The sequence below is a fragment of the Carassius carassius genome, chromosome 9 (genome assembly GCF_963082965.1).
Source record: "Carassius carassius chromosome 9, fCarCar2.1, whole genome shotgun sequence".
NCBI classification, from domain to species: domain Eukaryota; kingdom Metazoa; phylum Chordata; class Actinopteri; order Cypriniformes; family Cyprinidae; genus Carassius; species Carassius carassius.
Genome location: NC_081763.1, coordinates 11,116,909 through 11,130,744, shown reverse-complemented (window position 1 = coordinate 11,130,744; position 13,836 = coordinate 11,116,909). Strand labels below are relative to the sequence as shown.

The following is a 13,836-nucleotide window of genomic DNA, read 5'->3' as shown; positions in this document are numbered from 1 at the left end:
ATCACACAATACAGTATTGCTTCCCATTCTCGGGAAATAAGGATAGCAAAACATTGTGGTATGTAAGATAAAAAGACCTAATTTACAATATATTTGCTTTAGAGAATATTAGTCATTTATTTTGATTTTAAAAGCTGGACATTGAGCGCGCACTGCAGTTGGAAGAAAAACGGCTTTCGCCCATCCAGAAACTATAATGAAATTTAATTTTCTCGTCTAATATCTAGTGGATTATGTCATAAGCAAATAGCTAATTTGGTCACAAATATCCAATCCTGCAGTTGATAAAATCGTGCTGATAAAAGCTGCTATGAAATGCACAATTTGTGCATTCGAGGCCGATAAATTCGCAAAGTTTTTAACAAATGTCACATTTGTGGATTTGTTGCGTAATCGTATTCATGATGCGTTAAAATAATTGTTTGTTGTGTGTCAACATTATTTTACCGTCTACAGCAACATAGGAGAAAGTATTTCAGTTTCTTTTCAGTGTCTTGTAATCTTTTAATTAATATATATATATATATATATATATATATATATATATATATATATATATATATATATATATATATACCACAATCATTAATTTAACATCGTTTAGAAACTATAGACAAATGATTGTGAGGATAAACCCATTTAAAAAAAGTGTTTGCTAAACCGTTAAAATATTTTGTGCTCTCACTGAAGCTTGTTTTCTGAAACAAAACATAGACATTACGTACTAAAACCTTTGGTACCTATTACATATTTGACCAAAACAAAATTTGACCTACAAAGTTTGCTATTTTACTAGAATCTGTTATGTTTTTCTAATATAAAATATAGCCTAAATTACTTTGTCAAAATAAAAATATATAATAAAGCATTGAAGTAAATAAGCAAGCTATTGCTATTGTTATGTAATAAACTAATTTAATTCATTACTTTGACAGAATCTATAATAAAAATAAGAACTATGTTTATTGTTGTTATAATAAAATAGCGGGAGCGAATAAATTAATTAATTTATATCAGCCAACTGTGAATATAAACATGGGGTCCATTTAAATAATCGTGTTGCCAATTTTAGACTCTTATCGTCAGTGTTGTCTTATTTTACTTTTAATATCAGCAATTACAATTAGTTCTTTTTTTTTGTTAAATATTTTGTAACAATATCAAATGCGCAAAAACCCAGTGTAACATGCATGCTGACCTAATAAATAAAGACATTGCTAAATTAGTTTAGTTCACCTTGACTATATATATATCTTCATGATTAATACGATTGTCTTCTTGGCTTCCAAACATTCCCAATAGTCTGGTATAGTCTTGACTTTAAAAAAGGTGAAACCCCAATGTTCTGGGATGGAAGCTTGATGAAGCACTTGAAGTAAGCAGTTCTGCAAGGGGAGGAGCTTGCCCGTGAACCCCAGTCTCTATTGAGCTGGCATGCAGCAGAAGGAGACGTAGTGCGCCATACTCGTTCAAAAGCCAATAGTAAGGGACACCGATGCCTTGGCCCAAAATATGCTCCAGCAATGTCATGCTCCGAGAAATTCTCTGCGGTGAAAATCACACTGTCTGAGAGGAAATCTTTCGATAGTCCAGGTCTAAAGGATCCTCTGCGTGAGGCGTAAGGAGACTTGCGTCCTAATCTGGACTGCCAGATCCAAAATAGCGGGACCAACCCAGTGTATGCGCTTCAGATAGTAACACAGACTCAGACATCCCCGGTTGAGTAAGCCATGGCTCTGCCGAGTCACCAGTTTCTCCATGGAGCTGTGAACTGGGATGGAGAGCACTTGAGTCCCGTCCAGGTTCCTCATGGCAGCGCGTGTCTCATCAGCTCTTCAAATCGAAAAGAGGACCCCTTCTATTTTTCTGTGGACCCGACAGGGCAAGCCAGTCTCGGCATCTCCGCCTTCAGGAGATTCATGACAGATATGGGCTCTCTGAACGGTACTGAAGACCATCGTCCAGAACCTTCTATTTACTCCAGACACAAACTCCTATCACTCAATACCGACACGGATCCAGAGAGCCCGTCGCACTCTTCCCACTCAGACTCCCAACAGTTGCTAAGTCTGTCTTTCTCCGCGCCTTCCTGTTCAGAAACGGACAGTAAACCCGATACGCATTGTTTAACGCTGGAAAGCACTAAATACCCAAGCCAGTGGAGTGAAAGCAGAACCAACGGGAGCATCATTACCACACTGAGCATCAGTCAGAGAAGTAGAGACGACACAGAGCCAAACACTCTCCAGACAGACGAGAAAACTCACAGAGAGAGAACGCAAGGTGGGTAAACAAGGTTAAAAGAGACAGCAGCGTTTAAAGCAAGCCCATCGAAGAACCAGACAAGATTTTATTAGATTTTTTCCTCTCCTAAAGCTGTTGAAGGGTGTAGCCACTGAGACAAGAGAGCCAGGGCTTGAAAATGAATTTATTGCACCGAATTGCCCCAGACAGACTAAATTGCACGTCGTTTCTCAGAACATCAAAACAGCGGAAGGATCCATTGTGAACTGGAAACCTTAGTGTGGGCCAGGTGTGACATTGCTTTTTATTGATCCCTAAGGAAGAAAGTCACTTCTGGATTTATTTAGTATATAATTGCTGAAAGTGTGTGTAGAGTAGGCCTAGCCTATATTAAGGATAGGCCTATGTAAACCTAAACCAACGTTAGAAGATTGTGAACAGCACGGAAATATAACTACTATTATTTTTTATACCAATAGCTACATGCGTTTTAAGGACTCTGTTAATCGTGGGAGAGGCCTACAATTTCTAAAAAGTGTATGTGTGTATAGCGTAGGCTATATCTTGAATATTCACTTGTTATGAAGGCCTATTTTATTTGTTTGTCCCGAAATGCGGTATTTTAAGACATTTTTATGATGCAAAACCTTTAACAAAAAATTTAAGAAAGAACGAGTGAAAGTTATCATACATTAGATAACTTTAAAGGTGACAAGTATGCTATATGACTTTTCAACCTCTGGAATGTGAGTGGCAATACATTATTATTATTTTTTTTATTATTAAATTTTTCTTAGGATTCGTCTATTTTATGAACCAGTTAATTGCAAAATATAAATGATTAAAGTCGGTTTAGTTAAGAGAATATTTGCAACAAATGAACTACAAAATGTTTATGCCGTTCATATCCTGCATCGTTCTCTCCCTTTCTCCTCATTTGTTTTTTCCCTCTCTCCCCCTCTCACTGACCGACAGTGTGTAGTCTGTGCTGACATTATTTCCTGTCATAAAATGTCGGACACAGCCAGGTAATGGCCGCGAGAGTCAAGCTCAGTGGCTGTTTGCTCACTGTGAAGGGCGACTGTATAATAGCCGTATCTCTTTCTCTTTTTATCTGAAGACGTGACTTTAGAAAACGCTGCAGACGGCTGGCTGTCGGCGAAAGCAGGGAGGAAGAAGCGATGTCCTTACAGCAAACACCAAATCTTAGAGCTGGAAAAAGAATTCCTATTCAACATGTACCTGACTCGCGAGCGCCGCCTGGAGATCAGCCGGAGCATACACCTCACCGACCGCCAGGTTAAGATTTGGTTTCAGAATCGCAGGATGAAACTGAAAAGAATGACTCAAGAGCACCAGACAAGGGACCCTGGCACAAATTTCACTGTCTAGTTTGTTTTGTAAGACGGTAAAAAGACCGAACTCAGCGCACAAATCACTGCTGTTATCATCCGTTGCGAGTGGATTGATGCAACTGCTTCTTCTGATGGAATAACGGGAGGAAGCGATCAGTCACATCTTACCACGGGGTTTCACAATATGTGTTCTAAAAGGCAAGTGTAAGGGATATCAATTTAAAACCTCGCATGAAGATGAACAGAAAAATGTAATGAAATAAGAAGACAAGTCTTTTGCTATTTGATGCAAGCTTGTCATATTTACACAGGCCCATGAACAGTGTTTATTGATGTCCTTTTCTTATTTTTATTTTTTTTACAGGTTATGAGTTTTAAAGCGGTTCTTTGTTTCTATTTTATTTTTTAGACAGGGCATTTGATATTTTAGGTAGGCTGAATATTTGCGGACACTCCCGAGTAAGGAAATAAATAAAGTCCTAAAAGGAAATCCATTATCAGAGGAGTTACACCAATCAAAGGTACTGTTGTTTTGTTTCAAATGTTGTTTGTTGTCTCGTTATATTGGTTCGAGTGAAAAGGCTCAGATTTTCTTCTAATGCTGAAGCATGGTCGAATGTATAACTTAAACTATGATTCTTAAAAATTCTGTTTTGAAAAGCAGTGCATTTTGAAATAAAATTTTGCACTACGTGACCATAAAACGTTTAGTTTGTGTATTAAGTATATATGGTGGTCACTTTGAAAATTACTTTGTCTCCAGTGCTGTAATTTAGTAGGCCTATTGTGACAACGCATTATGAAAAATAAGTAGACCTATAAAGGTAAAATTTAAAGGTGTAATATAAAGCTTTACATTTTAAATTAGGCCTACTTTTTTATTTTTGTTTTATAGAATTCAAGAATTCAATTCATGACAACATATAGCTTGGAGAGACAAATATTCTGGCATGAAGCTTTCTTTAATCTTAAAATTAAAGGAGAAGGCATTTGTCAATTGTATCCATTACACAACTTTTAATTATGAGCAGATTGTGAACTAGTAATTATTTTATTATTAGATATATTAACAGATTTTGGCTACTTGATTTTCGGTGTAGAATAGATTGTATATCAAAAATATATTTGAGTTTAATTTGAACAAAACCTTTTGAAATTCAGTTTGATTGATACTACGATGTGGAGTCGTTATCTTAACAATAAATTCAAAATAAAATAAAATATATTATTACTTTTTTTTTTTCATTTTATTTTGGCTATCTAATTTTACCCATAGATATATATCAAAAAACATATAATGTAAGTGCATCACAAATGCAAATGATACTATCTCTTGGATCAATTTCTTGTAAATTCAAAATGGAGCTCCGATTTGAATTTTAGAAATTAAGGTGAAGTTATATTTAACCATCTGGATTCATTTCACGTTCTGCTTTCATTTGCATTATCTCAAATATCTCATGGTTGCATTAATAGACCTATATTTGAATGGGCGAAACATATTGTGAGCGTAGTTGTGTTGAGTAGGCTACTTTTAAATATGTGCACTAAGAAGTGTTAACCGGATATAATGGTGAAGGTATGTGAACTTTAAGTATGGATGTTTAAAACATTGTTATGTTATTTTGAACTGTGAAGGACGTTTATTATTACATTTGTATTGTGTTATGAGACGTGCTATATTTTTGTACGTTTCAATTAAGTGAAGATAAAATGTATCAGTTGTTTGCTTTTGTTCAATTCTGTCCAAGAGTTATCGGTGCGTAAGAAATAATTCTGAACATATGCTGATGTTGCTTGACTTGATACAGTTCCTCTTCTTTTGTCTAAACCAGTCTTTGCTTTGGTGAACCACCATGTTGAGAAGGGACAATCCCCAACGTCATTGGCCAGGCAGGGGCCTCTTTTTATAACAGGGGGCAATAGACCCTTTTATTGCCGACAGTCTGGAGAGAACCGGATATGCTTGTGAACTTAAATTACTTTATTTCAAACAGTTCTCGCTATCTCCTTTCCCCACAGTGGGTCAGAAATGTTCCAGTCGATTTCTCGAGATTTTAGCTCTAGTGCCCTCTAATACGGGTCCTCAGTTAAACGGTGCTCTGTTAGAGGACATAGCACTGAAATATGAGTGCTCATCTGGTTCACTACTTTTGGACGCTAGACTGCTGGCAGGCTTTTAGGTCTTGCCTTTGAACACGGAGAAGACCAAGCTGGTCTGTGATTTAGGTAGTTTCAAGTTGTTGGGCTGGACGTTTAATTTCACAGGAACCTGAAACTGCCTGAATTGCTCCAGTTAAACACAGCATTGTCCGTTCAACGTGGACTGAGGATACAGTGTCGACTTCATTGAAAATACGTGCTCAATAATAAGATCTGAAGGAGCGATTCTTACAGCATGCTCATTATTGCAGCCATTACATCGCGCTGTTTCTTTCTTTGACATATTACTTGGCTACACTCAGTATCTGACACACACACACACACACACACATATATATATATATATATGTGTAAAAAAATTTAATGCAGTTTTTTAATTAACAATATTCGGAAAATCAGTCAATATGCATTGCTGAAATCATTGGTATACCAGCAAAAACTATTACCAAATTGTAGTTTTAGAAAGTTTTATCCATAAGAAGGTTATGTATTGCTTGCAATATGAAAAATGTCCTACACAAATGCTTGCAACATGTAAATTATGATTACAACTATCTATTACTAGACCATATTACAGACCATACAAGAAACTCTCCATATTGAAGGTGAGAGGTGCAGTTTAACCTTCCAGTTAAGGTCCACTCTTCTACACTGAATAAAACGAGAGTTACAAACCGTTATGAAACAGTGTTGATATTAAGGCATGTTAAACTTTGCCTTTAAGAGTTTTGTCAGCAGAGCACATAAACATCTTTGTTGCTGATGCTTTTTGAGTAAGTCTATTTGTAATTGTATGACAAAATAACGGAACCTAACCTTATAACGATATTCAAAATAGTCCAAAATTATTTGATATGTGCTGAGATGCATCATTGTGATTAATACTTGTTTGAATTAAATTTTCTTTGCTTACAAGAGGTGTTGATTCTTTATAAACAGGAATATGTAATAATAATAATAATAATAATAATAATAATAATAAATTGTGGTCACATACTGCAAACATTAGCCAGCTTCTCTAAACAAAGGTTTCACTACTAAAAGAAATGCTTAGCTAAGGCGTGACGGTATGCCTCCTTTTTTTAAGACTATCACGTCATACATTTAACTTCATAGCCAATATGTTCCGTTATGCTCTTATTCATAGTAGAAATATGATCCAAATCGATTACAGTGGAGGATTAAAGTATAGCTTTCAATACACCATTTTTTTTTTTGGATTATCTTCTCTTTTCTCTGTGTAGTACCAACAGAAGGCACTCGAGGCAGATATATTTTAATTCATAACGTGAAGTAACGCACCGACCACGGGTTGATTTTTACAGGGTGTTGTTAAATGCCTTTTAAAATGGCTAGGTTGTGATTTAAGCATGTAGTCTCTTCCTGTTGTAATTAACATTTTAGAGGGTTTAGAGATTCTGTAGCACAACCTATTGCACAAATGTATCTTATTATGCAACTTGCTCTGTTTACGTATGGTTACGAGTGTTATATGGGCTATCTGAAGTCACAATGAATGAAGATGGTAATAGTTGCATTATCTGTCTTTTTACAGTTAACTCCACAGTACCTGTACTTTTTTTGTGTGTGAAAAAAATGATTTGCCATCGTTATTTTGCTAAGACACAATAGCATCACAGGCTCGATTTATTCTTGTATGTTAAGCAGCAACTATTTATTGGGCACGGCCAACACACAGCAAGCGCTTAAATCCCAGTTATATTGTATAACACTGATGGTATATAATTCACCACAGACAGTGAAATCCTTTATGAAACATTTGCCTTTTTGCATGCGTAATTCTGAATATCTGTTGTAAAATGTTGCAGAAAGAGTAGAATTGACTGGTGTGTATTTGAATAAAGTAATAAAATAGAAGAAAAAAAAGAATCTTGTTTATTTGTGTGTGTGAAATGAGCGACTGGATTGAACACTTCAGTGGAGTCGTCCACGGTCCTCGCCACAGGCAGTATATCAGGCCTGTAAAAATCAAAGCTGCCTGATGTAGTATTTTATAATAGTATTAAACGACCAAAAAAGTTAATGTAGATTCTTCTATAAATACAAGGGGATTGTCGCACGGTGGTGTTTAATACCCTCGTTAAGGAAAATGACTGTTAATTCTCCAATAAACCTGTTCATTATCTCAATGTACTCCCATTACTCCACGAAGGAAGAGGTTTGCCTCCTCGGAGGTTTAGAGGTTTAAACACGTGGGGGTATAGGGTAACAACAGTTTAGGAAAAAAAATCGGTTGAGTAAACTTTATATGCAGACGTCACTTGGTTTTTCAAAGTCTTGTTAAATATCTCCATAAATTGCCTATATTAAATAGTCATTGTCAACCTCCCATTCAGCACTTATACTGTACAGATCACGATATAATGCCACATCAGTTAATAGACGAAAATGTTCTCTCACTTATTATTGTGGGTCACTGCCCTGCATATGCCCCCCCCCCCTCCTTAATATAATGTCAAAACCTTTCATAATTTAAGTTGACATTTTCCCGACTGCTTGTAGATATCTGAAGGGGTATATGGACACACTCCCATTTTGCATATTGCATAAACAAGACAATTTATTTAGATGGGAAATATAGAGAGCAAGAGGAGGAGAGCTCCGTACAGCCTCTTGGCGGATTGATTTACACCCCATTGACGCTTTATCAGGCTCGCGAAAAAAGTCTGACCAATCACTTCGCTCGGAGCGAACACTACAGCAGCCCGGCTCTACTTCGTTGGCGAGCGAGTAGAGAGGAGTACCGTGAAGAGGGGAGTAAAGCACATTTATATTGTACATGTTTTCCCTTTAATGAACAGTACGTTATATAATGTCCGAGAATGTCCATTTCTGGAACTCTAAGCAACTACTATGTCGATTCTATTATAAGTCATGAAGGAGAAGATCCGAACGCGTCCCGCTTCTCCAATGTACAATACTCCAGTGCTAGACAACCGGGACCCGGCGAGCATCCCGAGTTCCCCTCTTGTAGCTTCCAGCCCAAGCCTCCAGTGTTCAGTTCGTCATGGAGTCCATTCAGTTCCCACGCGTCCAGTGGCTTACCAGCGGTCTACCATCCGTACATACCGACGCAGCCAGTGCCTTCAACGGATACTCGATACCTCCGCACATGGCTCGACTGCGCTCCGAGAGCAGAACCTCTGCCCGGTCAGGGACAGGTCAAGATGGAGCCGCTCCTGGGACATCTCGGGGAACCACCGAAACTAGTCGGGCAGCATGAGTACATCTTGGAGTCTTCTACAGCACGGGAGATGAATTCTGCTCACAGCGCTGGGTTTGAAGACAATAAGGACATATGCGAAGCTAGCGAGGACAAAGAGGGACCGGATCAAAGTAAGTTATAAACCTAGGAAGTGAACACTCTGTAAAGCGTTTAATGCTGTCATAAAACTAGAACAAAGCAACGGAGAGCAGCAGATACCTCACGCAGCCAAGTATGATCATGTAACATTCTCCAGTCTTCGCTAGCATGTAGAGGTTTTTAATCGAGTCTGTGTATATACCCAAATATGTATGATTTAGCCATGCTATGCTCATAGCATTGTTTTGCTCTGTATCGTTTTGCTCTGCCCAGTTGAAGTAACGTAGATTCACACGGTTATAAAACATGCTTTTATTTTCCCAAATTATGTTATTTGCGTTTATTACATTCTTGAGTAACTTTTAGTAGCCTAGACTCTTTCTCTTTCTGTCACTGTTAGAGACCCTTATTTGCGCGTCAGTGCTTTTTAGTGCACTAGCCAGTTTGAGGTCGGCTGTAAACAGCTTTTTTGTGCAATAACTCCCCAAATAGTCTCTTAGGTATACTAAATAGTGCAAATGTTGGTCTTATGCTTAGTAGCAAAACTGGTTATCAAAAATATTATAACGTTTATTCGCTTTTCATCTGTATCTCTAATTTATTTATCTTATTCTATTTATGCGGAAATATTATTGACTATATCCCAGAGGTGAAGGTATAGTTTGAAAAGCACAAAATAATTGTAATATTACATGAATATGTTTTTAAATCTGGATAAATCTGTATGTTTTCCCCTGATCTTGCCTGTTCTTGAGCTCCCTCAAGAGTGGGTTTGAGCCGGTGCATAGAATAATCCACATAATTCCAGCTCATAGCCGTAAAATTGTTTATTGCTAAACTATTCCAACAAGTTCAAAAAAACAGCTAAATACTTAGGGATTTGTTCAACGGTCGTTTTCGATTTTGTCGCTATGAATTTGAAAAGGCCATTGATTTTAATCCGTGAAATAGTCAGCAGCACTGCGTACTAATGGAATTGTGTGCAATAGAAATCCCCCAATGTGCTACCCCGGGCGGCATTCCAGAATAAACTGGTGGCAAAGGCAATGATGTTGTTGGGAGTTAACAACACGTCCCGCTTTGTGCTCATGGCTGCCCATGAGAAGGAAAAAGTTATAGGTCTCAAGTCTATTAAGTTATCAGAGGAGCCAGCATCCCCATTAATCGTTCATGAGCTCTTTGGGATGTGTTGCGTTAAAACAAAATGATCAGAGTAAAATACGATTCAGTCCAAACATGCGCTTATGCAATGATAAGCGTCCTAAGCTCAGAAGTCCATTGTCTTTGTCGCAAGGTATATAGATGTGTCCGTGAGGCCTGTACTTGACATGACACGCGCATTAATAATTATAGATGCGTGTATCTCATTCCATCACTATAAAAATACAATTGCGATTTGGGATAGCCTATCTTAGAAAGCAGATGTACAACTGAAGTGTATGTCTTGAGACAGAAGCGATGGAGTTGGACGCATAGATGGGAAACAACTATAAAAACGTGGCTTTTGCTAACCTACTAGCATACTCAATCAAACTGCCTGGGCCCCTGAAAAGTGAAGTAATGTACCAAACGTTGAATGTTTTCCATGCAAATACTTTAAGAGAGCATGAAACACTACCATGATAGAATTGTTCCATTGACGTCATTTAACCCACACAGGTACAGAAGGCATGCACAGGTGACATCAGTTTTGTCATCACAGTGAATTTCGAGTCGCTGTAACATTCAGCTTCTCCGTGTGCATGTTAACAAAAGTCAGCACAACGGACATTTTTCAGTCTCCCATCTGCATTCCCGACCAAACCACTGAGGGAGAAGACGCCTCGTTAGAGATGCTCTTCCTCCGTAATTCATCCCACATTTCTCCCTAAAAAGGAGATAATCTCATGTCACATGTGACCTCATTTTACATTGCATTCCAGTATGGTTAAACTCCCTGCAGAGTTCCAAATTAAACCTTTCTTTCCCCTAAGCCCCTTTCTTCTTATTATTTTTCTTCTCTTTAAAGAAAACTTTATATTATCCAGTGCTTGCACATTCTCCTTTACAGGGAATATGAATGACACGAATTATCACAGGTTATCACAGGAATTTAGGTGGCCTCTTGTACAAAGCATAGAACTGTATTACTGCGTCTTAAGTTAATACTTTGAAATGGCTTTGCTTTCCATGTTTTCATAAATCATAGCGTTGGTTTTCATGCATTTCTAAGTGATGGCGCCCTAAAGCACTTTGTTTTAATAATTTTCATCGTCTTCGTTAAGGCTGTAACTTTGAATGCATTTTGAAATGTGTTTCATGTTGGAATCTGTACTAATATTATGATCTACTCTTCTTGTATTTGACTGTCATTTGCAGACGACCCATCTGCCAACTGGTTACACGCTCGATCATCCCGGAAGAAGCGATGTCCATACACGAAATATCAGACCTTGGAGCTAGAGAAGGAATTTCTGTTCAATATGTACCTCACCCGAGACCGGAGACACGAGGTAGCTCGCCTGCTGAACTTGACAGAGCGACAAGTCAAAATATGGTTCCAGAACAGAAGGATGAAAATGAAGAAAATGAATAAGGACCAGCCCAAAGAATAATAACGCAGACTGGTGCGAGGCGTTCAAGCCGTTTACTAAAAGTATTTTAAATCTGGAAGCTCATGCAAGAATGTGTTGCTGCGTCAAAAAGAAAACGCACACGCGCATCCACACACCATTTTCCATATAGGACTGGACAGCGTTAAACATATAGAGTACAAGGAAGAAGTGAGATGATGCAGAGGAAGGGGAAAACGTCTTGCCATCTCTCTCTTCTTTTATTGCATTTTATGACTTGTGTGAAAGAAACACTTCACCAGGAAATAAACATCAGGCTAAGAGCAGCTGAAATATTGTGCTTTTTATAAAGTTGTTCTCTATAATTTTGCATTTTTCATCATTCCTTTCGTCATAGACGTGCTGATTTAAAATGTATTTAACAAAACATACGCCTCATTCAATATACAAGGGAAGTTTTGCTTATCTGTAAAATATGTTCACGTATTTGCTAAAGACGTGAGCTCACTTTTACAAAATTATTATTATTATTATTATTATTATAGCGGAATAAAGCCTTGTCTTGGTTGATTCAAATGTACTAATAGTAGTAGTAGTAGTAGTAGAAGTAATAGTAATAATAATAATTTCTAAATAATAATTTTCTTTATAGCTTCTATTATAGTTTCGTTCAATAATGTTTGTATCATTTGGGGACAAAATCAAGTATCAAACTGAAGTAGTTAAACACGAATGAAATTAGTTGTTTTACCTACTATTTTTTTTCAGTTAACCCAAAATAATCATTTTGTAATTTAGAGTGCAGGTTCCGAGTGTATGTATTTGCAGCGTGCCAGTAACCATAGAGTCAATTCGTGCTGAAATGTATAACAGCCTTTAATACAGATTCGGTCGCAGTTGTTTACATAAATGTGCGCATGCCACGTATTGTGTAGTTTTCTTATGTATGCGTTATTGAAAAGCTAGTATTAATTCGAAGCTGTTTTATGTGCGGTCTAAGGATTGTTGTTTTAATTTATTGTAAAAACGTTAATAGGGGCTTTCTTTCTTTTTAATGGAATGTTTTATATGTTGTAAAAATAATTTCATAAGATAATTCATACTTGAATGAGCTGATACACGTAACCTTTTATTTTGTTTACAGGTTCCATGTAGGCTATATATCCAGAATCATATGTCCGTTGTCAGTGATGTTTTGTTGTATTTGCTCGTTCATTCATATTGCTCTGCTGGATTAGAGATTTGTTTTTATGTTTGACTTTTTGACTTTACGGAAATCGAGCGCGGCTACCTTCAGATGTCAATCACTCCATAAACTTTTCCCAATGTCTTTGACGCACGTCCACACACACACACGCACACACACACACACACACACACACACACACACACACACACACACACACACACACACACACACACACACACACACACACACGCACACACACACGCACACACACACACACGCACACACACAAACACACACACACACACACACACACACACACACACACACACACACACACACACACACACACACACACATTTATTAAATTCTGTACATTTATTAAAAGAAAAAAAATTACAACACCAGACTTTAACTCGCAACGCAAGCTCTAAATAGATTTTGTACGCGACTGCTCTGTCTCTTTTTGTGTTATTGTTTTGTTGTGTTGTTAATCTGTGCTATTGCACTGTTGATGCTGGACTCATTAAAGTTTACATGTAGACCACACACAGGTATTGTCATTTCTATGGACAGAGCTAATAGGCAGGTTGGTGAAAGTAACCCAAATACAATATGATTTCAAATGTCATCTCTCTCTCTCTTTAAATGAGTGCACAGCCGGATGTATCACTGCAACAAAAGTCCCTCGGAATCTAAAAATTCATCATGTAATTAATATAAATATATATGGCTGTGCATGATGTATGTCTTTGTGTTATCGATACTAGCCGGACACATTGACTAATTGGTGAAATTAAAGCCTTGCTGGTTTTTATGTATGTAGGCTTATGTATGCAGCCTGTATTTATTTATTTATTTATTTATTTAGCACGTCACTTCTTTCCCCGATTTGGCACAATAATTGCCCTTTATGTTTTTTGATTGTAAACCAGCCCAAACTTTATCTCGTTCTTTTGTGCATTAGCGAAGGACATGCTTTAATAATCTGCTTTAATGCTTACTGCATTT

At 37.3% G+C, this 13,836-nt stretch overlaps 2 protein-coding genes across 2 annotated transcripts; both read left to right on the top strand.

The window, feature by feature from the left end:
• Positions 1–1,257: 1,257 nt before the first annotated feature.
• On the top strand, positions 1,258–5,326 carry LOC132148936 (homeobox protein Hox-B10a-like). The gene is made up of 2 exons (XM_059557741.1): positions 1,258–2,283; positions 3,365–5,326. The coding sequence occupies exons 1-2, from the start codon at positions 1,731–1,733 to the stop codon at positions 3,634–3,636; spliced, it is 825 nt and encodes a 274-aa protein (XP_059413724.1). The 5' UTR covers positions 1,258–1,730; the 3' UTR covers positions 3,637–5,326.
• A 2,678-nt stretch (positions 5,327–8,004) lies between these two features.
• On the top strand, positions 8,005–11,946 carry LOC132148935 (homeobox protein Hox-B9a). The gene is made up of 2 exons (XM_059557740.1): positions 8,005–9,119; positions 11,446–11,946. Exons 1-2 carry the CDS (start codon positions 8,606–8,608, stop codon positions 11,679–11,681), a joined length of 750 nt encoding a protein of 249 aa, XP_059413723.1. The 5' UTR covers positions 8,005–8,605; the 3' UTR covers positions 11,682–11,946.
• The last annotated feature ends 1,890 nt before the right edge of the window (positions 11,947–13,836 follow it).